This window comes from Centropristis striata, chromosome 5 (genome assembly GCF_030273125.1).
Source record: "Centropristis striata isolate RG_2023a ecotype Rhode Island chromosome 5, C.striata_1.0, whole genome shotgun sequence".
NCBI lineage: Eukaryota > Metazoa > Chordata > Actinopteri > Perciformes > Serranidae > Centropristis > Centropristis striata.
Genome location: NC_081521.1, coordinates 36,167,963 through 36,194,564, shown reverse-complemented (window position 1 = coordinate 36,194,564; position 26,602 = coordinate 36,167,963). Strand labels below are relative to the sequence as shown.

At 37.6% G+C, this 26,602-nt stretch overlaps 2 protein-coding genes across 3 annotated transcripts in view; both read left to right on the top strand.

Annotated features, from left to right (window-relative positions):
- Positions 1-863: 863 nt before the first annotated feature.
- On the top strand, positions 864-12,385 carry plp2b (proteolipid protein 2b). Of its 2 annotated transcripts, none has more exons than XM_059333858.1 (5): positions 864-1,280; positions 7,589-7,744; positions 7,847-7,945; positions 9,797-9,893; positions 9,980-12,385. In XM_059333858.1, the coding sequence occupies exons 1-5, from the start codon at positions 1,182-1,184 to the stop codon at positions 9,991-9,993; spliced, it is 465 nt and encodes a 154-aa protein (XP_059189841.1). In that variant the 5' UTR covers positions 864-1,181; the 3' UTR covers positions 9,994-12,385. The 2 variants fall into 2 exon arrangements, with proteins under 2 accessions (XP_059189841.1, XP_059189840.1); XM_059333857.1 differs by having other exon boundaries at positions 864-1,284; positions 7,593-7,744.
- A 2,090-nt stretch (positions 12,386-14,475) lies between these two features.
- prickle3 (prickle homolog 3) overlaps positions 14,476-26,602 on the top strand; it is a 30,177-nt gene continuing 18,050 nt past the window's right edge. The window contains exons 1-2 of the mRNA XM_059334068.1: positions 14,476-14,645; positions 24,738-24,820. Of these exons, the coding sequence (XP_059190051.1) occupies positions 14,604-14,645; positions 24,738-24,820 (125 nt within the window). The 5' untranslated portion in view covers positions 14,476-14,603. The remainder of the gene's footprint in view (positions 14,646-24,737; positions 24,821-26,602) is intronic.

Below are 26,602 nucleotides of genomic sequence, written 5' to 3'. Positions count from 1 at the left end.
CCAGTAAAAGAATAAAGTACAGTACTTGAATACTTTGTTTACAACTATCTATTAGCAGATAAAACATCAGCTACTGTACTGTGAGCTCCCAATTCGTCACCCTGTTAAAATAACCGGCTAACTCATTTTTTCAAGTTTTGCAGGAAACACAGAAAACTTCACCAAAAGTGTAACATATGACATTTATTGATCATTTCACTCAAAAAGGATGTAACAAAGGATGGCTATTGGCATAGTAATAACACTGTGTGTAAATTATGTAACTTAAGAAAAATAAATGACTTAGGCAATTTTTTGAACGTGCCTTTGTGCCTTAAGCAAGATATGGTAACACTTTATTTTGAAGGTGTCTACATAAGAGTCACACAAGCCTGTCAGAAACATGACATGACAAGTATCATGAGCATTAATGTTACTTCAAAGTGTCATTAATGTTCATGACACATCCCATGTCATGTTTATGACACGCTCATGTCACTCTTATGTAGACACCTTGGAGTAAAGTGTTACCAATATTAGTGTCAACAATAAAACACTGATACTAAACTGCTAACTAAACAATCTCCCTCTAGCTCTTCTTTGCTGGGTTGTTATCTGATGCCTATGAATGTGGCAAATTGTCAAAGAAGTGATGATCTTAAAGGGGTAAAATCACATGATCTGATCAACTGAGGATGTAGGCGATTTTACCATAGGCGGCCGGCGTCATGAGGAGATGATTTAGGCAAAAAAAAAAAAATTTGACAAAAAAATGAAAAAGGCGATTATTTTAACAGTGTGACGAATTGCAACAGGTGTGTGTAGTTTCCGAGCAGCGCCTGAACGCAACGCGGGAGCAGCTAGTCTCGGTGGTTCCAGAGCGCCAGCAGCAGCAGCTCCCCTTGAGAAAAGTGAAAGCCAACGCCCCACTGTCAGCTCCTCCGCCCGGCCCTCCTTCCTCACACACACAGCACAGTGTCTGCCAAGCTGCCGCAGTCGTGACTGAGTCCATTTCACCAAGATTTTTTCAACGGAGAAGTTGATTCATCCGACTGGGAGGGCTTCTCCCTTTTCCGCTGGAACTTTTTCTTCTTTTGGGCGCTCAGGACAAGTTTGTTTATTCAAACGCTGCTCGTCGCTTTCTGGCGATAAGGCTCAAACGCAAATACACAGTCGGTGTATAATAAGTTATTTGTTCCACAATGGCTGATACTACCACGGCCAGCCCCGGGGCCGCCTGCCTGGAGAAGATGAAAAGTTACGTGAGGACCCAGAAAGGGACTATCCTCGCAGCAGAAATAGTAAGTGCACGGACCTGCGTTGTTATCATGTAACTTTTGTGCATGAATGCTGCTTACAAATGTTGTATGTAGATTGGCTTAAGTAGCCTGAAACTAATCAATATTTCATACATAGTAAAGTGGGTTAATGTACCCTTTATTGTTATTGATTTTTCTTACTACTAGGTCAAGATAAAATAGATAACAGTTTTTTTCCGTCTCCATTTTCTTCTTAAAGTTCCCTTTTTAAAGGCAGGGAATGATAAGCATGTGGTGTGGGGGTTGAGGGGTCATGAACAGAGGTTAAGGGTTTCCACCTGTCACTTGTGCTCCACTGTTTTCTCACTTGGCACCAAAGAGCCAAATGCTGAGCTTTAATGGGAGATGAAAGGTCATTTGGGTTAACTCGACCCAGTGGCGGCAGTGAAGGCATCTCCCTTTTCCGCTTATTATTACCACAGGCTGCAGACTATGTGTGGCACCAAATATGGGGAAGAGAAAATGCCATTTATATGACATTCCCACTCCAATACAGACTTTTTCCCCTCTTTATGTTGTTTCACGTCTGGCTCTTATTAACAGAAATATATATACCTACGGAGGTGGATGTAGAAATATAAGAGGAACGCTTCAATGAGTAGGTTAGGTATGTGGTTTTAAGTTCTCCACTTCCTGGCAAAGTGTAACCACTTCCTGTCTGGAAATGTTTTTTACATTTTATCTATACTGTCCTTGACCACCGTTTTTACATGATTGCCTGTTTGCATTTCACAGCGGTTTGTTCTCTTAACACATGACTCACTTTGACCTTAATATAAGTACTTCAGTCAAGTTTTGCATTTAACATGTTTTTTTTATCAGGTACACGCAAAAGCCACGTATCTGAGTACTGATAATACTATGATTCGTTTAGTTATTTTCCACCACTGAGGAACAAATTCCTCAAGTAAAAGTAGAAATATCATAGTGTACAAATACTCTGTTACAAATAAAAGTCCTGCACTGAAATTTTCACTGAAGTTAAAGTAAAAAAAAAGTATTAACAAAATATACTCCAAATACCATAAGTAAACATACAGAAAAATGATATTATTGAATTATAATCACTGATAAATTACTGTATATATAATTTTAATGTTTTTATATCTACCTTATTGTAGCTGCTACATATGAGGGAATGTGCATGTATGTTAGTTGCTTTGTTATAGAAAAAACACCAAAAATAAGCTACTACAACAATAAAGTGCTTCTTACCTGCTACTGCATCAGTAGTCGTGTTCTGATAATCACAATATAACACAGACAGGCGTCATTCCCAATAAAGAGCACTTTTACGATTCTTCTGTATTTTTACTTAGGTACAACGTTTCTCACAGTATCTTATAGAGTACTGATAATACTACTATTGCATTATTACTTTCCCAGCTTTAAGCAAGCTCTTATAACTCAATTGACTCATTATAAAGCACGCTCTCAGATGCTGGTGGTCAGTGGTCCGCCCACTGTAAAGTTTTTTCTTTTCAGATGTAATGGAAATTCCAGGCTGTGTGTGAAGTTTGTTCCTAGGAACAAAGAATGTGTGAATTGCTTCGCACACATCTTTCGGTGTGTCATTTAGGGACAGCTTCATGCTCCACCAGGGACGCTCTGTGGTTTGTTGTTTCCTCCTCTCCCACTCAAATTGTAAAGGATGTAAAAATTATAAATTGTAAAGGAAGTAATCATTGATGATGGAGGATATCTGAAATAGTTTACAGTGCAGGGAGGGACCGGTGGAAGTGAAACAGGAAGACAAATGTCATTACTGCTTGTTAGGTCCAATCTAATGGGAAATGCAGCCAGATTTAAACTCAATATAGAGTTACGAGATAATGTTTTGGGGTTTTTTGGGGGCAACTGGGTTAGAAATCGACTTGCCCAGAATACATTTAAGCCTGCCATGGTACAAATTGTTTGATAGTGGTTATTAAAGGTTTTACTAGGCAACAGTTGGAGTTTCTTCTAAATATTCTTACGCCACCCAACTGAATTCCTGTTCCCAGTGTCATTCAAATTCTCACTTCTGCTTCAGCTCTGAAATGTTGTCTCTACCTGCTGCCACTTTCTCACAAGTGGTACTGCACGTGTGCAACTCTAAGAAAGAAACGAGACGTCTCTTTCCATAGCTACTTCTATCAACAGCTCCGGAAAAATGATGCGCTTAATTCTTTTCTAGTTGCTAGATTTACTAGCCATGATGAGGCAACATGTACTTTTCTATCTCGAGGGGTCTCTATTAGGGGGTGCACCGATCGATAGGCCGGCCAAACCGATCTTATCTAGGGCGGCACACTGTATCATCAAATGTTACGCTGCCCCCGTGTGGAAGGCACCAGTAATACAACTTTTTTCCCCTTCCAGATATGAACTATTCGATTTTTTATGATTTAATGACTAAAATACAACAAATATTCGAAAATCGATGCCGTTGCAGTTGTCAGTATGTTGTACTATAACAAAACCAAAAACCACTTTATTTATGGTTGCAGTTCTTTTTTTGGTTTGTCCTGTAAATTGTTGCTATTTATTTTAAGTTCAATATTTTATTAACTACCTCAGACATTGTGATTTCCTTTATTTGTTAAAGAAAAATACTGCTGTGTTATTGTTTTTCAATAAAATAAGATTCAAACATTGAAGGTGTATGCTGTGAGTTATGAAAAAAACGGTATCGGCCAAAATCGGAATCGGAAGGTCAGGCTTTTTAAAAATCGGTGATCGGTGATCGGCCAGAAAATTGCAATCGGTGCACCCCTAGTCTCTATTTCCAATCAGTAACGTAAGACTGACCAGTTAGGTAATGTTGTGAAGTAGCATGTGATCATGGGAGTTGTTGTCTTCACCACAATTGTGTCATTGCAGTCAGCTTCTCCCGGTTAGGATTCCTTCAGTGTTCATCATTCAGGAAGTCCTCCTCTCCAAAACAAACAGACCTGGTGATTATAACTGGTATAAATACTGAAAATACCTGTTCCTAGGGCTTTCCTTGACTAAATAAATCTGTTACCTTCATTAAAATTACAGATTTCTCTGAAACTGTTGGAAACTAGAGTTGGGTTGATGAACAATGCCATCGTCCATCGGGGTGACAGTTATCGACCACTAAGCCCAGCATTGTGACTTAAAAGCCCCACCCCCCACTCACACCTACACCTGGGCGTGTGTTTGGGGTGGCATTTATTAAGTGCTTAAAAAGTAACAATTCTGGTTTATTTAATGGTGCACGGACTCAGAGTTCATGAGTGCAACTGAAGGTGCACACTCAGGCTGTCACATCAGCGGATTTAAAGTAGAAGAGTATGAATTCAAACTAATTCAAATGTTAAATAAAGCACTTATTTTTCAAGGTCTATGTAATGCACTCATTTCTGGTGAAATAATTAATAAGATGATGATGATTGTTTATGGTGGATATAACCCCTGAAATGGGTTTTGTGTCCATATTATTTGATGAGATTAGATGACTTGCGCTTAAAATATCATAGTGCATTATGATGTTTCACTGTGGAAATCATCATATGCAAATATGATAGCTGCAGCGAGTTTGTGTTAAGATTTAGTTGCACGCGTTTGCTGGAAAGATGCATGGATGCTTACATATATATCAATTATGTAGTATTTTGCATTTATATTTGCACATCATTTTGGACCAATTTTGGTACCATCTGTGTGCAGACCTTGGAAAAGCTACAGCAGATAATGAATAAGTGCAGCCAAAAAGCTTGAAGGACAAAAATGGTTTAAGAAGTACACTGATCACTTGTCTTGTTGCTCTTAACATTTATTTATCTTAGGTGGTTCCCAGAACTGGTGCGCCTAAACCTTGTAAAGTTAGGGAAACACCCTGAACTTCTTAAAAATATTTCATTTTAGTGCAGAAAGGTGACATATTATAACTTTAAATCCTCCAGTGATTGACTAGATTTCTAATGGAAAACTGTTCAGCTGTCAACAAGTTGTGACAGCAAGGCTTCCATGTCATGTTAAATTACATTCAGAGCCCTTTTGTTATTTCTTAGAATCTGCTTGTCAGAGGCAAGATCCTACTTGAACATGTTGAAGCTGCAGAACAACGTACAGACTACAGTCACACACCCATGTTAAGTAAATTTCTTCTCTGCACAGTTAAGCCAGTAGCGATAAGGGAGGATGAGTCATGCACTGAGCCGAACTTTCACCCTGTGGTTAATATTATGAATATGAAGTGGTCACATTGTTTTATGATTGGAAAACATTGTTTTAGGATTTCTTTATTGAATAATTTGTTAATTTAAAAAGTGGCTGGTGGAAAAGTGGGCAGGAAAATGACAGTTTAGTGAATGATGCTCCAGGAAGGAAAGATAAAATCAAATTTTCCATTTTTCTCTCAACACACATGGTATTTTAGTGAGCCACAGCAAGCGCTAAAAACCGCCCCAAAATGTAAGTCGCTTCCTTAGAAACCGTTGCTGTTTGGTGTGCCTCTGCACCGTGGACTCGCTCTTGGCTCTCATGTTGCTGCTGACTATAATTAGCCAAGCGTTCACAACAATTTCCCATCAGTCTGTTTCAAAAGAGCACCTCATTATACTGATGTGAATAGATCCTAGCCGGGATCTTTAATGCTGACCCGTGCAAACAGATCCGCAGCTGTGTGGAAAACATGGAGGTGTCAACATCTCGGAGGCTTTCTTGTTGTGAGAGGCTCTTGTGTAGTGGGTGTTTCTCTGTGTGACGGCCTCCTCAGTAGCCGCTGCCCTCAGAGCAGCCGGCTCTGGCCTGCATAAAGCCTCTTTTGTGTAGGACCTTGGCCTCGGCCGCCTCGCTACGCTACAGAGGCAGCCTGTGCCAGTCTCCAGAACACATGAGCTACTGATTCATCTGGCTGGCTGGCTGAGCGTTTGTGTAACAGTGAGGGGAGGGAAGCAGTAGTGACAGATGTAGGGCTGGTGTCGAGTCCGTTACATCATGTGTGTATCATATAGGCAGCAGTGATTTGACACTGGCCCCTGAGCTGTCTGTGTCTGAGAATACAACATTGCAATGCGCAAGACATGCTTTTTTAAAAATATACCTGACAAGAATAAATTAATTGACTTGTAACAGGAAGTGCAGATAAATGTTGGAAAAAAACAGGTTTCAGTTCAGTGGATTGTAATTATTACTATAACTTTTAAGATTTAAAATGTAAAGGTTTTATTTTTCATATGTTTCCAAATATCTGTAAAACGGTGTGAAAGTTTTTCAAGATTCATACAAAAAAAAAACACCACTGTAAATGTAAAAAAATATTTTTGGAATAATGCATTAAAAAATGATTTATCAACTAAAGACATTTTTTAATACATTGCAATTTACATAAAAGTATCATCAAATGTACAGTTTGACAAGAAAAAAATAGTTTTCAAATATAGATCAAATGATCCATTGATCAATCGAAAGAAAGAATCAACAGATTATTCCAAAATTAAAATAGTCTTAAGTCGCAGCCCTCAAGTGTATATTAAATCAGTGGGTGTGTTATGCAGTTGTTTTTTTACTGTATGTGACAGTGTACAGTGTTATGCAGCTTTTCAACTATTCAAATGTGCAGGACAGTGTGAAAAAGGACAATAAGTTGACCTCAAGTCAACTTAATTGTTTGTCTCAAAAAGACATACGGATTGTACTGTAACAAGTTGAAATTTCCACTCCTTCACAGCTGTCATGTGTCCGTGTTGTGTGAATGTACTGTATCTGCCCACACAGTTTGACAGCAGCAAACAATCGCGGTATTGAAACAAAACGGCTGATACTGGAGCATTTCAGTGGAATGGACTTGGAAGAATGCATGCTGACTTTTTTCCCTCTTATGGAAAAATAAGATCTTGATGGAACAAACGTGCTGTAAATCTTTAGAAGAAAGCAGCATGTGATAGACAGACTGACAGACTGCCTTATAGTCCATCCAGTTGTCTCAACGTGCAGAAAATGTTTTTTTCTTTGCCAAAACAATTATTATGTGGTTGTTGAATTGTGATCTGACAGAAGTAAATGGAACAGTGAGGTGTTTGTTGGAGTGATTTACTGTCTGACTGGCCTGAGTGGACACAGATCTTTCTTTTTTCTGTCACGGAACCATCAGATGAGTCTTTCTCTCTCAGGTGAAGTGCAGCTGTTTTATAAAGTCACCTGCAAAGCGAAAGATATTGGGTAGCATGAGTTACTTTTCTCTGAATTATTGCGAGATATTTTCACCATTCTCAAAACCATTAATCCCTCTGTTTATTTCTTTTCCCCACCCCTTCTTTTTTTATTTTGATCACTCTTAGGTAGTCAGTCTCATCATCCTCATCTGCTATGCTGCGTCTTATACTGGTTCCTACTCCGCCGTCGCCATATGCGAGATGATCTTCTCCATAGTCTTCTTCGTCATCTTCATGCTGGAGATGGACAAGCAGATCCAATACATCAACTGGATGTGGACTGTGAGTTCTCTATGTGTCACACACACACACACACACAAAATGACGCAAACGTGTGTGCACAGTTGCAAAATGCTTCATCTTCTGCTTCCTTCTTTTGTGCAGGATCTTTTCCGTGCTGGTATTGGTGCATGCCTTTACATCATCACTTCTCTGATCTGTGTGATTGGAGGGCGTGGAGACGGCGCTCGGATCGCAGGCGGGGTCAGTTAAACCTCCATGAACTGACTAGTTACACAGACACTCATATGCATGTTTTGTGGTTTGTTTTGACAACCATAAACTCATATCTATGAATCATCTTTATAGTAGGTGTAGAAACGGAAATTTGATGAACCCACAAACTGTCACAGAAAGTGCTCCGTTAGTATTGAGTAATATGGTCATCTTAAAAAAGCATGTCATGCTTCCTTCCTGTTTAAGCCTAGTGAAGACCACAAGACTTTTGTCCCCATTTGAGACACTGAATCCACAAGTCCTGTGGTTTAAATAGTTGAGAGACACACGTCTTTATGTTGAGATTTAATTTTATTGTAACCATAAACGGGTCTGACTTGTAGCTGGAAAACCTTGGAGATGAGTCTGATACAAGTGCATCCATTTCGAGTGCACAGGAAACCAGAGGCAGTGAGAGGCAGTGGAAACACACACACACACACACACACACACACACACACAGTACCAAGCCAAAGTAGTGCAGCATACAGCCTCTTATTATATAACTAATGCAATAAGACTAAATTAAACAAACTTCATGGGAAATGAGAAGGAGCTGATGAGAAACATCAGAAATGCACAAAAACGTACACAAGCCTCCTAGAATACTGAAGCAATTAGTTCACCATTTGCTTAGTCCCGCCCCTTGAAGGCAGACCAGTCATTCAAAGCATAGCATTAGCACTTCCTCAAACACATATCAGACAGCATCCAATACTGTGATGCATTTGAAGGCCAATATCGACCGATAATACTGTAACAGTGAATAACAAGCTGATACAGGAACAGTGTTGCTACTTTCACATGCCCGGTCTCCCTCCATGCTGCAGATTCCCATAGCTCATCCTGCCCAGCCCAGGGGGAGCTCCTGGCACTGCGTTCATCTGAAAAGTTTCCTGTTTCCCACAAGGAGCAATACTGTTCTTGTTATGCGTTTTTTTCATTTTTTTTCTATCTCCATCACCAGTTGATGTGCTGGTTCACTTGTACACAGAGATCTGTAGCTTTAGCTTCTCTTTTTTCATCTCTTTTAACCCGTTTTAGCTGCTAAGTCAGTTTGACTCCCTGGACATATCCTTCAACTGCATATTAGACCCTTGTGTCTAAAATCGCTTTTTATTTTTCCAAAAATTAGACAATATTTCTTCGGCGAGTGCAGTTAGTGACATGTGGTCTCTGACACAATGTTTATCACAGCACAAATCATGACTCCCTGCTGTCTGTTTTGCTTTTAAAATAAGATTTATAGAGGACATTTAATATTATATAATTTTCTCTATTTCATTTCAAGAATCAGTTTATGCGAATATAAAATTAAAATATTTCACTTCCTTAGATACTTGTGTACAGTGCTCACTCTTCTGTATTCTGAGTTCAGTAAAATTTCTGTAGGTTAAATTTCACATCTCTTTTCCCCACCACAACCATCCTTGTGACTCGAGCCTGCGCTAATTTTATTCGCGTTTTGTTTGATAGATAAGACCAACGTCTTGTGGAATTAATGCATCACATCTGTACTTTAAACTACAAGTGACACAAGTTTGATCCCCAGTGACTTTTTGCATGTTTCTGTCACACATCACATTCATCATGTCTGCAGTTATGGAAGAATCTTGTAATCAGTCCACCTAATCTGAGATCAGTTATGTTGGTTGTGCATTCATGTCAATATCACAACAGTCAGTCTTTGGCTATATAATATAAAATATGAGTACATGTATTTTCAACACTCTAATTTGCATTACCCAACCTTAAGGTGTTTTATGTGACCAGTGAAATTGATTTTTATTGTGATTCTGATCCTGAGTTGTTGTTGTTGTTGTTGTTAATGTTTATTAGGTTTTTGGTTTGATCGCTGGTCTGTTGTTTGCCTATGACACCTACACCATCTTCCTGCAAATCAAGAGCACCAGGCAGCACACAGCAGCTTCCACTGGTGAGAGCAACACGTATTTACTTCTATAATACATCCTTGAAATAATCTGCTTTATTTCATGTCCATTGTCTGACTTTTTTCTGCAGACGACAGAGTTTAAACACTCGGAGACGCGGACCTTTGCCAAGAACGCAGCAGAAGAACAAAGAGGAATTTGTGCAGAAGTTAACGGAAGAGAGGATCAGAGAGGACGATGGACAGTAAAACGAACAGGTCACAGCTTAATCAATGCCACTGTAAGGTGTGAACAGACGAGAGATTGGTACTGTACATCTGTGCCTGCACATTAAGACAAAATAGTGTCTACTACATGAGGAATTCCCCTCAAACCTTTACACCAACCTCAATGTACCACTGATTAAAAAAGGGCAAACTGTAAATAATAGGCAATGTTTGTCTAATAAACATGTCTACCGTTAATGGACTGCTGTAGTCAGTAGTAACTGTGTCATTTGGTAAGTAACTGACACATGAATGGATATTTTAAGGATTGTTTAACATCATAATTGTGCACTTCTTGAGTGTGTTTTTTCCTGTTTTCAGAGAGGTTTTTGAGCTGGCAAAATATCCCCTGTAATTTAAAGGTACTATGTGGAATTTTCAGAAAATAGTTGTTATAATGACATCGGTAACGTTAAGTAAACTGCAGCCTGCATCTGCAAATGTCCCGGATATCTGCCAAAACACTGATATATCCGAGACTGAACGTGATTGATTGTGTCATGTTCATGTTTATATATCATGTTGAGCCATGATACTAACTAGTTTGCCGTTTGCTAATTATTTTTATCAGCTAACATTGTGAAGCAACCAATGCCAGATCCATGCCACATCGCTAAGTTAAAGCTAGTTAGCTTAGGTTATAGTTAAATAGTTGCCTTGCATCAATCTTGGCACGTAGAAAGCAGTCATCAGTTATACACCTTTGCTTTGTACCATTAAATCATGGTACAAAGCAACGGTCTTAGCTGGTGAAGTAATTTGGCAAACTAGCCAACTAACATAACTACTCAGATAGTACTTTGCAAGTGATACTGTTTGCAAGTAAACAAGCAAAGGGGAAAAACAGGGAAGCTAAGCTTTCTTACAATAGGAAAATCAGTCACATTGCTTTCTTGGCTTATGTGGACTTTGTGTTGGACTGTGTTGAGGTGGATGCCGGTCGTTTGTTGATGTTAGCAGAATTTCTAAGGGTGCAGTCTGATTGGCTAGTAGTTCCTCACTAAGTGAACTGCACCAGGTATTCAGCCATGCTTAGTAAGGTTCAAACTGTAGTGATAAAAAAAAATGCTCTTTTCAAAGGGAACTGTGAACTGTGTAGGGAAAAACTGAACAGCCGTTCAATCTTTCAATACTGATTTAACCAGTATTGAAGTAACATCTCTGTGTGACTTTAATTTTGAAAAAACGTTATTGTAAGCTGCTGTAGTTGGAAACAAAAGTAGCTTAACCAACAGGGAAGTACAGCACTGCAGCCAGCGCTGTGCTCTAAAGATATTGCTGTTCAATATCATTGCAATATTTAACAATCATGTCATTGATTTGTTACTATTAATTCAGGATCCTGAAGGAGAAATTTATTCACAAGATACATTCATATTCAGTTAAATTTCCACAGTTGCAGCAACAGATACCCAAGCTGTCGATGTTACCAGAGTGATGCACAGATGTGTGATGTCTGCGTTGGTAATACTGCAGAGTGTTTCTGTACACTGCGGACCAGAACGCAGCTCAAACTAACGTTAGCTAGTGTTGCACACATTTTCCCTGCAAAACCATCCTTTACATAGAAACCAGTCCACAGGCTGTTTAATGCAGCCAAGAAAGTGTCTCATATTGTCTCAGTTAAGTTACATCTTCACATAGTACCTTTAATCACTGCTCCTTAGAGTGTGCCGCGTGTGTTACAGTGCCTTAAAGTCTCATTCAAATTAACCAGTTTCTTCATCTTATCCATCTTATATATTCTTGAAGCCTAAATTTTGAAGTGGCCTACTGACGATCAGAAATCTTCTGGCTGTTTTAGTGCTAATTTGAGTTTAGTCTGCATTGTTAGAGGCGTTAGACGTCCATTAACCATCAGCCAGCTCATTCAGTGTCATCCTCCAGTTTCACATTTCATTCTTGCTCAGGTTGTTTTCATTTTTCTTATATTTGTAATACATTTTTAAGGTGCAGAATATTGTTCTGTTGACGTTTTATACAGTCCAGTAGTAAAGTCCAGTTTTTTTTTGGTTCATGTTTTGGTTTCTTTTTATTGATGAGGTAAATAGAGAAAGAAGAATCACATTTCATGATGTGTACATCACAGCTATATATCTGTAACTGTTTCCTCTACTCTTTGATGGTTATTTGTCCAAGTAAACACATTGCCTTATTATTATTATTATTATTATTTCTAACATGCTTTAAAAGAGTCTGCAGTTTGTCATTTCAAAATTCAAAGCAGGCTTGCTTTGGGGAAATAAAAGCCATTGTTACTACGAAGAAAATCTGCATTTGTAATTTATATTGAACACTAATCTTACTGCTTAACCGTGATGTTTGTATACAGATTTATTCAACAAGAACTTAATTGATTGCATATGTTGAAGGATATGTTTGTAACCTGTCTTCTATCAGACTGCCACTAGATGGAAGCAGAGTGCTGCTCTTTATCTGGAATGAATTACTCAATTAAAGGTTCCTTTGTCCCATCAGCCAGGGATAACAGTTAGTCAGTTCATAACAGCTTACATTGTAAAAAACATGACTATAGTTATGGGTGTGTTTGCTCCAGTCCCTCATCAGCTTGTTGGTGCTGAGATATAATCAGGAACTATGTTTTTACACACTCCACAGTCAGGATTTTTTTAACCTGGTGCAGCGTACATGTACATGGCATGTGATCTGTAATCTCATCTAAAATGTTTCTATTGCAGACAGTTATGCATGCTGTCCCCCCACTTTTCATTTTGAGATTACATTGCATTTATGAAAATCCTTTCCTACTTTGCTTTCCTCCGTGGTTCTGCTGCAGTGGCAATAACCATTACAGTACACTCGCCCCATGTCATTTTAAAGACCTACAGTGGAATGATAATCCTTTGTTTGGGGTCATACTGACTTGTTATCAAACTAATTCTCCATGTTGCTGTTGCTGTAGCAGCATGAGTGTAATAATAACTTTACCCAAAACACATCTGTGTGCATATTTCCTAGTCTAAATATTTATTTAGGAATATTTATTAAACCGACTCCTCCCATGCTCCGAATGTTTTCCTGATGGAACAATTTTATGCAGACAGATGGATAAATACAGACTAAACATGGTGAGAATCAGAAAGTATAAGAAGAATTCAAGTCGGGGGAGGAGGGTCTGTGTGTACTTTTATGTACTTTTTGTAGCCTAGGTGAAGTGAAGGCCAAACTTTGGGAGGGTTGGCTGCCTGTGTTCAGGTTTGTGCACAAAGGTAAAGCTGGAGCTTCGTTAAGTTAGCAAGGCACTGTCAGGATGGCCTTCAAAATAAAAGCAGAGGTATTATCAGCTTTAATTTAAGCAATGGTGGAAAAAGTATTCAGATCCCTTACTTAAGTAAAGTACTAACAGCACACTGTAAAATAACTCCATTACAAGTCCTGCATTCAAAACTTACTTCAAGTAGAAAAGTATCAGCATCCAAATGTACTTAAAATATCAAAAGTAAAAGTAGTCGTTTTTCAGAATGGCCCCACTCAGCAGTTGTTATATATATATAGCAAATATATTACTGGATCATTCTTATTGATGCATTTGTGTATGCAGTATTACACTGTTAAGACATGTTGAATTATAACTACTTAATATACTTTTATGTGGTTTAATTAAAAAAAACTTGAGTTAAATTCCATCAATTGATCTATGAAAATGTATATCATATTTTTTCATGTTAAATCTTGACCTTATGTAACTAAAGCTGGCAGCTAAATGTAGTGGAGTAAAAAGTACTAGTTATAGTTGCCCCTAAAATGTAATGAAGTAGAAGTATAAAGTTACATAATGTGATAATATTCAAATAAAGTATACCTACCTCAAAATTGTACTTAGGTACAGTACTTAGAGATGTTTGAGGCCATCCTGAAATATCCGGATCATCCGCTACACAAAACCTTTATGGACCACAAAAACAGCAATGGACGGCTCCTCTCTCTCCGTTGCAGGACGGAGAGATACAAAAGATCCTTCGCTCCTACAGCCATCAGGCTGTCTCATTCTTCCAGAGATTCTACCAGACTAACTGAATTTACCTCAGGGATAAATAAAATAATTTTGATTTGATTTGATAATATTCAAGTAAAGTACACCTACCTCAAAATTGTACTTAAGTACAGTACTTACTAAATAGTAAATGTACTTAGTTAAATTCCACCACTGAATTTACCAATAAAATAGTATTTAATGAAAATGTATCTCATAATTTAGCATAATTGTCTGCTCAAGAAAGATACAAACATAGACGTTAATAAGTGCTTTACTTTGAAAGGTCAGCCGGAAGTCACATTTTGTCAGTTATCTAGCTTGTCAGTTGCCGAAGTAGTTAGTTAAGGCGGAAGGAGGAGTCCGGGCCAGTCTGGAGGGGGACATCATGTAGTTCAACACAAACTGTGACGTTAAAATCCCCATACCTGTGTTTATTCCCTCCGTTTGTTCACCTGGAAAGCAATTTGTGTTTTTACCTTCCAACCGACATCATGTTTCTTCGCGGGTCTAAGAAGCGACGGTCCAACCGCTCGGTGAGTGTCTGATCTTTTTATTCTTCAATGACTTCCACAACTCAGAAAACACTTGTTAAGTTATACCACCTTCCTTCAACAGAAAACATAGTTTATTCTTATTGTTACGCCTTTCTCTGCTTCACTTCAATAGTTATAATAGACTTGAGCTGAACTTGTCGGCTACTCAAGTCCAACACTGAAAACAGCCCAGGCGGAACTTTTCTCCCACCTTCACCTGGCTTTTGTCTCGGTATTGTTTCTATGTTAGGACTAATTTTATTCACTTACATTCATTCATTGTAGGTTATTTTTTATAGTCTGTACTTGAAAGAGCATTCTTTGTTTCTTGAGTCATTTCGGGCGCCCCAGGTACAGTCAGGAGGGGTCAGACGACGTCATAGATTTTTTTTTCTTTTTTTACCTGAGCAGGTTGGTGATGTGGTCGCTGTAACCTGAACGTGTTTATTGCCTTTGTCAGGTTTTCATTACAACAACAATTGGTGCTCTGTTAGATGATGTCCAAGCTGGAATTTTGCCCAAAACACAGCCTATATGGTCAGGTTACTAAGCAAATGAAGCTTGTTTTCGGTCCAGACGAACAGCTGTGTGGCCGTGAAACATCTGGCTGTGCAGCACACTTGGATTAAATCCAGACAGTGACTGTGAGTCCAGCTACCACACTACTTGTTTTAAGATTTAGACTTAATGCAAGTGTAATAGCAAACCAGACCATAATACTGTTTTTTTTTAATTTAGCCAGTTTTAGTTAGTTTGTGTTTACCTTTGTTCAGTGGTGGAATGTAACTAAGTACATTTACCCAAGTACTGTACTTAAATGCAATTTTGAGGTTCTTGTACTTTCCTTGGGTATTTCTATTTCATGGGTCTCAAATTTGATATGAAAGTTTAATATGAGTTTTATATGAATGACACTTTACTGTGTTGTGTGTGGAAGGTCCCTTTAATTACTTTTTTTGGTAATTTTGTGTCTTTTTAAGGTAATTTTGTATCTTTTTTTTGGTCATTTTGATACTGCCTCCAGCGGCCCCTGGGTACTTTGAGTTTGAGACCCCTGTTCTATTTTATGTAACTTTATACTTGTATTCCACTATTTTGAGGCACATATTGTACTTTTTACTCCACTACATTTAGCCAATAGCTTTAGTTATTTTTCATGTCAGCGTAGAGATTAAAAACATGATAAATTTCAAGTGATTTTTTTAAAATTATTAAACCGCATAGCAGTATATTAAGTAGTTAAAATGAGCCCTTACAAAAAAATAAAATGCTGTTTACATAAATGCATCAGTAATAATAATAATCCAATAATATTATTGGAATATATAAAAAAATCTGAGTGGGTCCATTCTGCATAACAAGTTATTTTACTTTTGATACATTAAGTACATTTTTATTGGTATTTTTGTACATTTACTTCAGTAAGTTTTGAATGCAGGGCTTTAACTTATAGTGGAATAATTTCACAGTGTGGTATTAGTACTTTTGCTTAAGTAAGGGATCTGAATACTTTTTCACCGCTGCCTTTATTAGTATTAAACAATGTTGGAAGAGGTATTCAGATGTTACCACAGTGTAAAATTATTCTTTGCAAGTAAAAGTAGAATGGATTATTTCAGAATAATGTGTTTTATATTATTATAATATTATAATTATTGATGTGTGCATTACTTTTAATGCTGCAGCTGGCTTACTTTAATTACATTATATACTATACACATAAGTCTGATCTTATCCTTTAACGCCTCTTCCCACCTGACACATACAATAACAACACTCCAGTATTAATGAGTACCATCAATAATTTATGTAACACCCCATTACATTGACACTCCAAAAGTGAGTTTTGAATCATGTTACAACTCTGATGTTAACAAGTGTATCTTAAACACTTGTATAAGATCCATTTAGTTTCTTTTTAGCATGTGTAAAACTCTTAGTAGATTATCAGCAGGAAATAGATCAATATAAAGTTTATATGATGACATAATGAGGCTAGATATAATCTGAGATATCATTTATTTTGATACAGATTATTGTCTTCCTTTTTCCGAGCAGCTGCCCTGCATTAAGTTATATAATAGTGTGTATTAATCTGAATGATATGAACAAATAATGTCTATGCAGTACCTCCTTGGCCAGCAATGTTTTTATCTCAGGAACTGTGTTATATATCCCTAGCTTAGAATAAATATTATTATTGTAGAGCTCAAATATTTATATAAATATGATATAATTAAATATAATTATACCCAAATTAAATGTAATAATGTCAGTTTAACTTCTTTTTTTGTAACATTTTAAAGACTAAATAAGTCAGATCATGGCATTCATGAAAAATGTTTCTGGAACAGCATATTTTTTTTTTTTGGCTCCATGAAGCTCATGAACTTAATTTCATATTGTCTCATACTTTAAAAGAACCCATAAATGTCTGTTACATAACCTGGTGCATTATAGACAGTCACTGGCCTAATCAAATTTAAATATTCATTATATGTACTGTTTAATAGATGTACAGGAGAAAATATACAAAAATAATATGTGACTCAACGTGCTGAAACACTTTTTATCCCAAGATGAATTTACAGTCAGATCATTAATGGAAAACAAAGATATAACAGACTGATCAAAGAAACAGTGTTGCTGTCACATTCCCTGTGTCAGTATTCTAGCAAATGTAATGCGGTCTTTGTGCAGTTCTTTTGTGATTTTTTTTTTTGTGACTTTGTAGTGAGACTATGTTCACTTCAACAGGGATATGTTAGTTTGCCAATAGCTGGTTTGGCTATTTTATTTGAGCTATAATCACCTATTATGTTTTGACCAGCTGGATATGTGTAAAAATTGGCCTTTTTCACAGCAGAAATGTTGACGGTCGGAAAAGCAGATGTGTAAATAAAACATGCTTTGGTTTCAGGGTCCTCTTATTGTGCACATTGGAACACTAACATGGGGGAGACATCATTAATGTCAACACCTGTGCATTTCCTACTGTAAAAAGTATAGCTGCACGTATATAATTTTTGATCGTTATTGATATGTCAACTTGTGTACACAGAACGTAATTTTAAAATGTTATTATCATTCTTTCTATTGTTTTTTTTGTGTTCAGTTCAAGGTTCAATTTGTTTGAAAAAAAGAATGTTGGAATTCATTTACTAGGCAGTACTGAATACATTTTAATATCTTTATGTATAACAAATAATATGTCGGTGTGAACTTTAAGTTCTAATGTGGAGACGGCATCTATGCTACAAAACAGTCAGACATCTGTTTCCAGTATTTGGGTTACAAAGAGCAAGGGAACTGATCATGTGAGCCATTAAATATGATGAGGAAACTGCTCTCTGAAACAGTTTTCTAATTATTACGACATCTCATGAATGCAGCACAAATGCCCTTTCCCACAATATTAACAAAAGTGAAATAAAGTTTGTCAATCTGCTTAAAAATTTCAATGGTTCACCCTTAGCCAATTCTACTTTTTTTAAAAAAGAAAATCAGATTTGTATTTTTTCCATAATCCTGCTGACAAACAAACAAACAAACATACATACAAACCCAAAGCCGCACTGAAAATAATAACCTCCCTGGTTAAAAAGGGCTATAAAGTTGCGACACAGAACCGCACTGTCACAGATAAAGAATTCAGTTCGACCCTCAGAGTGACGCTTGTGTTTTGTAAACCGATCCCGTTGTTAAACATTGTTTGAGGCAGCAGGAAGCAGCGATGCATAAACCATCAGAGCAACAAGAAGTGTTGAGCCACAGAGCGAGGAGCAGGCCGGTCTGCAGGCTGCCTGTTTGATCCTGTCCAGTGAGGAGGGTTGCATCTAAGGCCCCTGACCTCCGACCCCTTCGGTTAACGTTTAACCCTTCCTGCACCACAACACTGAGGAGAGAAGCAAATGACTGACGATCACTGTCTTCTGTTAGGTTAATCAACTGAACAGTGCACAAGACTCTGAAGAGTACCACTCACTTAATATTTAATGTAATCGCATAGTATTAATTATCCATTCTCAGATTATTGTAAGTCATTAATGACTGAATGAGTGCAGTTGCCTTCTGAAGTCAGATAACAAAGCTGGCAGACTTTCAGTTTGTCCATTACCTGGTGACACGGTTTCTTGGTAGCAACAAAGATCTCAAGCAAACCAAGGCAGCGCGGCATGCGATTAAACCTTATACCCACTTAGTGAAAACAAAGGAGCTGATATGAAAAGTCTGACGCCGGTCTAAGTGTGAGCATGTGAGCTGATGTGGACTTGTGTGAATGTACTATTTACTTTACCTACGCTCAGTTTACAAGAAACTTCCTCTCACCCCTCCCATCACATCCTTCACTCCCAGCACAATAGGCAGAGCTCATTGTTGGGCCACAAACTTGACGCTTTATCCTTTGTGACACACATGAAGTCTCTGTGCAGCCTTGACATATAGGACACTGTCATCATGATAAGGAAACGTTCCAGGGAATGTAAAACTAATTGGGAAAGGCTAATGTCCAAGGCTGAAAGCTTTCTGTTGTCATCAAAACAGTCATTAAGGAGTACATTACAGATTTTTAAATTAACTTTCACTTTAAACAAGCTGCGGGCACCCAGGATGTCATATTATAGTTTGATTGTAAGATGTTCTCTGTCTTATTGTATGTAAGTGTACTAAATATTTCAAGCACGCAGTGGTGTGATGTCACTAAATTAATATACTTCATTGCATTTCATGCTCCTTTTTTACTTCTGATACGCCACAATTTGGAGGCTTGTATTGTACTTTTTACTCTTGCTACATACTTTTATTTTGGCAGTTTTAGTTGTACGTAGTAGTATTTAGTTAAAATTAGTTCTACCTTTATCCGCTGCAGCATTGGTGATGCTTATACATTAATGCATTACTCATTTTTAGTAATAACCCCCGCCAAGGAGATCATGTTTTCAGTTTGTTTGCTTTTTGTCTGTTTATCAGCAGGATATCCAAAAAAAACATGGGCCTGATTTGCATTAAAATTTGGTTGAAAGATGAAGCATGGGCCAAGCAAGATCCCTTACGTTTTGGAGACAATCCAACAATCCACAGGGCAAATACATAAATTATTTGTTACTTTTGTTAACTTTGCCAGAAAGCACATGTGGTGTCAGAATAACCAGAAAAAATAGTTTCAGACTTGGAAGATTCATGTGAACGCCCCCTCAAGTCACAAATACAACTCAGAAAGTCTTATCAAAGAGTTGTTTAGACACAGCAATTATTTCACAATTCTGAATAAGGCAATTCTGCATAATGCATACTTTTACTTTTGGTAGTATTTTTAAATAAATAAAGTTTAGGATGCAGAACTTAAGTAAAGATTTGAGTATGTTGTAAATAAGTAGCACAAGTAAGTTTAAGCTTTTCCCAAGAGTCCTAATCCTTGATTTTTAATTACACCATGATTATACTCAAGCTTAACTCTTAATTACTATCTGTTCTTAATAGACTGAGTGTCGATGATGCTGAGCCCCTCGTCACTTTTATATCAAACTGTTTCAGAATCAGCCCAAGTCATTAAGCTGATGTTTAACTAATGCTACCTATACACCAGAAGACTTTGAAAAGATTTGGAAAGACTCCTGCAAGACTATCAGCTCACATCTGCTCACATCTAAAGACAAGTGTTTAGAGTTTTTAGTCCCAGCCTAGTCTCAGACTGAGATTCTACAAAGACTGTGAATCTTGCAGGGTCACTATTTACAAGACTATAACTAGATTTCCTTTAGCATTTTTTACCTACCATGCAATTTTTGTGTGTGCAGTGGTTTGTGTTGAAAAAAAAATACAACAAAAAGAAGAGGAGAAGACGCCACAAAATGCCCCTCACAAAGCTGAAAAATGATTTCTGTTTTTCTGAAATGAAAAGTTGACTATTTTACAGTAAAAATAGATATAAGGAAGAATAAAGGAAAGGAAACTGTAGGAAAGAATTCATGATATACATTTATGTCCTATTTAATTATAATTTGTTTAATTGAATAATTATACTTATCAGCTCTATCAACTTTCATTTAGTTAATCACACATTCATCATCAATTATTTATTACTTATTTATGTATACATTTATTTATGCATTTTAACTGGGTCTGCTTACTGTTCTGAACCGCTCCTCTATTGGTTGTTGATTGTGTTCCGTCACTGCGACTTGCGATCATATCAAACACGTTTGATATGATCGCAAACCCAAGACTAGGAAAAGACTGATAAGAAACAGCGCCGATTACTACCTTACACTTAACGATCGGGATGACGGGAGCGCGCTGTGACTCCAGTAAGACTCCTAGATTTACTAAAGACTTTTAGTTTTTAGTCTGGGACTATGAAAATCGTTTGGTGTAAGCCCAGCATTAGTCTCTCTCTCTCATCAAACTTTCATCACAAAAGGCACTTATACAGCAGCATTTCACAGTCCTCTTCTGGACTACCACATGTCCTTCATGTTTTAGATCTCTCTCTTCTAACCCAACTGATTGAAATAATCAGGTTGTCATCAGCTGGCTTCATAACGAGTTGCTGATTTGAATCAGCTGTGTTGGAGCAGAGAGAGATCTAAAACATACAGGACAAGTGATACTCCAGGAGAGGTTTGGAAACACTAAAGCAGACAAATAATACTACTTTATTTCCAATCATAACATTAACCTCAGTGGCCAGGGATGGTCATTTTCAAAATTACAGCTGGAGATTTTCCTCAGAGATGTCCCTGCCTTACAGCAAACACACATTTATATGTCTCAACTATAGTGTAATACCTAAAACAGTTTCAGTCCCATGTGTAACATAACCATCCTAAATTTACTCAAAATTCTTCATACTTACAGTACTGTGCAAAAGACTTAGGCAGGTATGAAAAAATGCGTAGAAAATTGATGCTGGTTTGAAGGCAAAGGGTGGTCACATCATATAATGATTTGATTTTGATTTTTCTTCTGTTCACTCACTTTGCATTTTGTTAATTGATAAAAATAAACTATTAACATTTCTACTTTGGAAGCATTCTTATTTTACAGCATTTTTCACACCTGCCTATTTTTTTTTGCACAGTACTATAACTCAGGACAAGTTCAAAGCAACAAGCCTTTAACATCAGCTAGCTTGATATCTCTCACTAAATGTGTTCTCCAAGAAGGAGAATAAGATTTCATAATTTTTGTTAAGGTTTTATTTACATAAATGATGTTGTGAGTAAGTAAGTGTTGATCCCACTCCACAAAACTTTCAAGTCAACATGATTTTTTATGGTAAATGTGCACAGAAAAAAGCTTTTTGAAAAAAAAAGATCACACAGTTTAGAAAAAACCCATGTGTAATCTGATACAATATCCAAGTATATTTTATCCTGCAGCTATTTTCTTTCATTCTCAGCAATCTTAATAAAAGTGATATTTAGGAGTGTGAAATGTACAAGCACTCCTTTGTGTGTACACCCACTGGCTCAGTCACTGTGTCAGTGTGACAGCTCAGGACCTCCGTCCTAAGAAAATACCAACTGAAAGGTCCAGTCACCCAGAATTCAGCTGTACGCTTCATTTAGCCCATCTTGTCGGCTTTCATACGTCTCTGCAGATCACATTAAAGTAAAGCAAAGTGGTTATTAACAAGCATGTTGCAAAACAGAAACAAGTGCACACAACACACAGGGAGGCATTTAAAACAGTGTGGAAATTATTGTTTACTGTCATGTAGGACTGTTCTTGACTAACTAGTTCTGGATGTAGTCATCAGTGCAAAAAAAGCCTAAATCTCCTCCCTGCAACTAGTATTATTTCTTATAGGGAAAAGTGGATTAAAAAAAGCAACTTTACACTCAGAAGTACGAGAAAGCAAGCTGCTAATTAGTCCCACCTCATGTAGCCGTGGTTTTTTATGGCTTTAGTAAAGCACTTACAACCCTCAGTTATCAGTGAGATAAGCTAAGCAAACTCAGTGTTGCTCTAATCAAAGTAATGCACTGTTGAATTTGTTACTGAAAAACCCTGCATGGGAAAAACAGGCTTGGCTTGGTTTGGTGGTTAGAACTGCTGTCTTTGTGAAGGTGTGTGTGGTTGGAAAAAGGAACATCAAAACACAGCTGAGCAGGTATGCACAGGTACCTCGCTCTATCACATATCTGCATTTTATTGCTTTGCTCGTTAAACTCTGTTAGCGTCTGGGCGCCATGCGTGTATTCTGCATCTAAATGAGCAAATTAAGCTCAGTCAATGCAGACTATTGTGAAAACCTTGCCAAAGTGGCAGCAAATATGAAGTCTGACACTTTTTTTTCAGACAGAAGTGCATACGAGGCACATGCTTTGTCCTTCTCCAAATGGTGGAAACAAAAGCATCACAGAATCATGAGGTTTCTTTTTTTTTTTTCCCTGTTAAAGGGTTTTTTGAGGTGGAGTTTTTCCTTATCCGAATCAGGGAAGTTATATGCTGCACAAATTTCAATATTGGGTTATATGAGTAACATTGACTTTATTTAAATCCCTTCAGAAAGGGGGAAACTGATTAATTAAGAGCTAATAATATTGACAGATTTTCTCTGTGAGCATTAACCTTTTGTAACAGAGGATAGGAGAGGTGCATGGAAGAAAAAGAAAGTGGAGACAAAGTGACTACATGGAGAGGGAAAGGGTGCAGCTCTCATCCTGTGTCTGCTTCCTTCCTCTCATCTCTAAAAAGAGGCTTGTGTCTGCAGTCTGTAGTACGCACACACACATGCACACACACGCAAGGCTGCAGGAATAAAAAGTGAGGTAGTTAGTTTGGCTATTGGGTGAGTCAGATGCACTGCTCAGCACTTTTGGAAAAAGGCTATTTTTCCCCTTCAGATTTCACACCCATCATTATTCTGTATATCCCACCAGGTATAAAACACACACTATAAAAATTCCTGTAACTCACAGTTGAATAAAGCTGCAATTCAGTTTGAAGGCTGGTCTGGATATCACTTTTTTGTGACTGTAGGGAGCTAACAGGTATAACTCTCACTGTAAGATTTATTCCTATTGAGTTGTGATTGTATACACTCAGCAGGAAGTAATCCAGCAGAGATTACTGTACATTTAGCTGTAGGAAAAGCATGTTATGTATTAGAGCTTCAGCGATACTGATTTTAAAGGGAGAAATTCATCAAGAACCGATACGGTGGCTGATATAGTAATTGTTTTTACATGGAATTACCTTTTTTATCTGGATTGTGCACTGATTTTTCACCACACTGCAAATGTACCGAGAGAGCTACTTTCTCAAACATAAAACTTTATTACATAATATGAAACATTGTTATAAATTATACAAACAATGTATTACATTGTCTATAATATATGATTCTATAAATGACAACTGAGAAAATAAAGTATAAATAGGAATAAAATAAATAGCTAAACAAACATCATTACTGTTCTGTAAAAAGGGAAAAGAAAAATGAATAGCTGACACCATTTTTAAATCACATCAGGCAACGTTTTCTGCATTATATATATATATATATATATATATATATATATATATATATATATATATATATATTATTATTGTGTAAAAATAGTTTTCATAAGGGAAGATATCGGACAGCATATACTCCGATATGCCTTTGATAGGTCAATATCTGCCAGTAATATTTGCCAATGGATACATCTGTCGGGCTCTCTTATGTATAAGCATGGAAACACTTTTTGATGTGCTGTCACTCACAAGCTGTGTCATATGCAATGTTTCTATACAGATGTTATGTTTGTTTATCTGCTAGCTCATGCATGCACACAGTGATAGATGATGTAGGATTTTCATAACCTGATGTCATCATATAATACATGGGAAATCTATCAACAGCCAAACGCTGCTCAACTAAAGGCTGAAGAGATTGACTCTGAGTGCATTCTGCTTGTGGCTTAAGTGGAAACACTACTCACTCGCTCACTAACTCAATGTGATGCTGATGTTTCTGCGGCCATGTCTAGCAAACATTGTATGTCCTTACCGTGTTGTTTTAACCTTTCACTGTCTTGTGCCAAAAGGTATGAATGGTTCTCTGCAGGGAAATGATTTGAGTTTGTGTTTTGTTTTCAGCAGGAGGAAGAGGACCCAGACAGAGGGCAGCCCTGTATGCGCTGTGGGGACCAGTGCCCTGGCTTCCGTGTCCACGGCTGGAGGTATGTCTTAAACATTACTGGCACCGCCTGTTAGCTTAGCAGGAAATGTTTTTCTCATACTTTGTATTCACCCTTGGTAGAGTTGCTTTTTGGATCTTGTGATAATAATAAGCTACTTAACAGGAGGGTCTAACTTGTTTTTTAGGCTGTCAGACTTCCTGAGTAATTTTAATGTAATTTTGTGTATAAAGAACGAAACATTTTATTGCTGGCTAATTTAAAAACAGATACTTTTGAATGAGTTTCAATATAGTTATAATGTGGCGTCAAAACAATGTAAAGTATCCCATGAATATTTTTACACATTGTTTCTATCACAATGTCAAAAAAAGCAGCAGCACAATATTTTTATATATCATTTGGAAGACACTGATCTTTGCACATGTGAGCTTTACCATGTGGTTTCATGTAGACTATTTATTGACATCATGTTACTGTGATATAAAATGACCTTAAGTTGGATAAAAGATTTTGGCCATATTGTCCAGCCCAACACAGCTGTTCTATATATTCTGACAACGTGAGGCATATTGTAATGCAGCAGCGTGTGTGTGTGTGTGTGTGTGTGTGTGTGTGTGTGTGTGTGTGTGTTTAAGTGTCTTAGGAAGGACATCAACATTACTACCAACGGAAATCAGCTTATCTGTGATCTGTGTACATGCTGAGTGCAGATATACATTAAAAGACAACAAACATGACCCAGTCAGGGCGCCCCATGATAACCTCAGAGCCGATCAGCATTACTGACCCTCTGGTCATGAAGAATCAGAGCTGTAGGCTCGTGAGTGCCATTAAGCACTGACAATTGAAACAAAAGCAGCTGCGTTTAGTTTGAATTGACATTATCTTCAAAAGAAACAGAAGCAGGATTAGTTCAATCGTGCAACATGCCGTGCTGTATGTCTGAGCTCCGAGCGATTTAAACTGAAGATCTATTCTTGTGTCGCGTTGTGAGGCTTTTAAGGTGAAAAGCACTGTGGTGCTGGATACAGCAGATTATTTTCTGTAGATCAACTGGAAGAAGGCAAGCTCAGCAGAGGGACGAGTGTTTCGTAGGATGTCCATATTGTGTTTTTGAGAGTTTCTGTAACTGTAGGAGGCTCTGCAGCAAAAATTCCTATGAATTCTTGCAATTCCAGCTTTTTTAACTTAGACACGAGCCACTTGAAATGTCCGCCTACATACCTCTTAAAGCTATTTGTTCAGGAGTTGTTAACTGTCAAAGCCCTCTGGAACAACATTTTATTTCTTTCTGTTAAGCAGGCTTTTGCGTGCTTCCCTTTCAGCCCCCCTTTTCCCTTTCCCTCTCTCCTTTAGTCCGTTAGTGAATATCCAGCTGGTTGGGTCTCTTGGTTACTCTAATCCTGTCAATCACACTAATAAGATTAGGCCTCGCTGCTGTGATAGTAACCCTCTCGACCACTTCATACCTCCCTCTGTCTCCCCCACTCGCTATGCCGCTTTCCCTTTTTAAATGTGACATTTGTATTTGGTTTAGTAAAATAAATGCGTTTTAGTTCAAAAGAAAGGAAGCTGTATGATCCAGATTATAAATTATATTTGTCCAAGTGTTTAGTGGCTCCAGACTCAAAGTCTGCAGAGTACAATCACCAGGTTGACACACAGCTAGATGAATGAAAAGGGAAAAAAAGGACAAAGATTTATTTCTGGTTTCTGCATACACAATCCCAGATGGGCGCTGCATGTCTCAAGCCGACTGTGGCTCGCTGATGGGGAGAATAAAACAAAAGGCGCAGGAATGCGTACTTCATGCAACCAAAA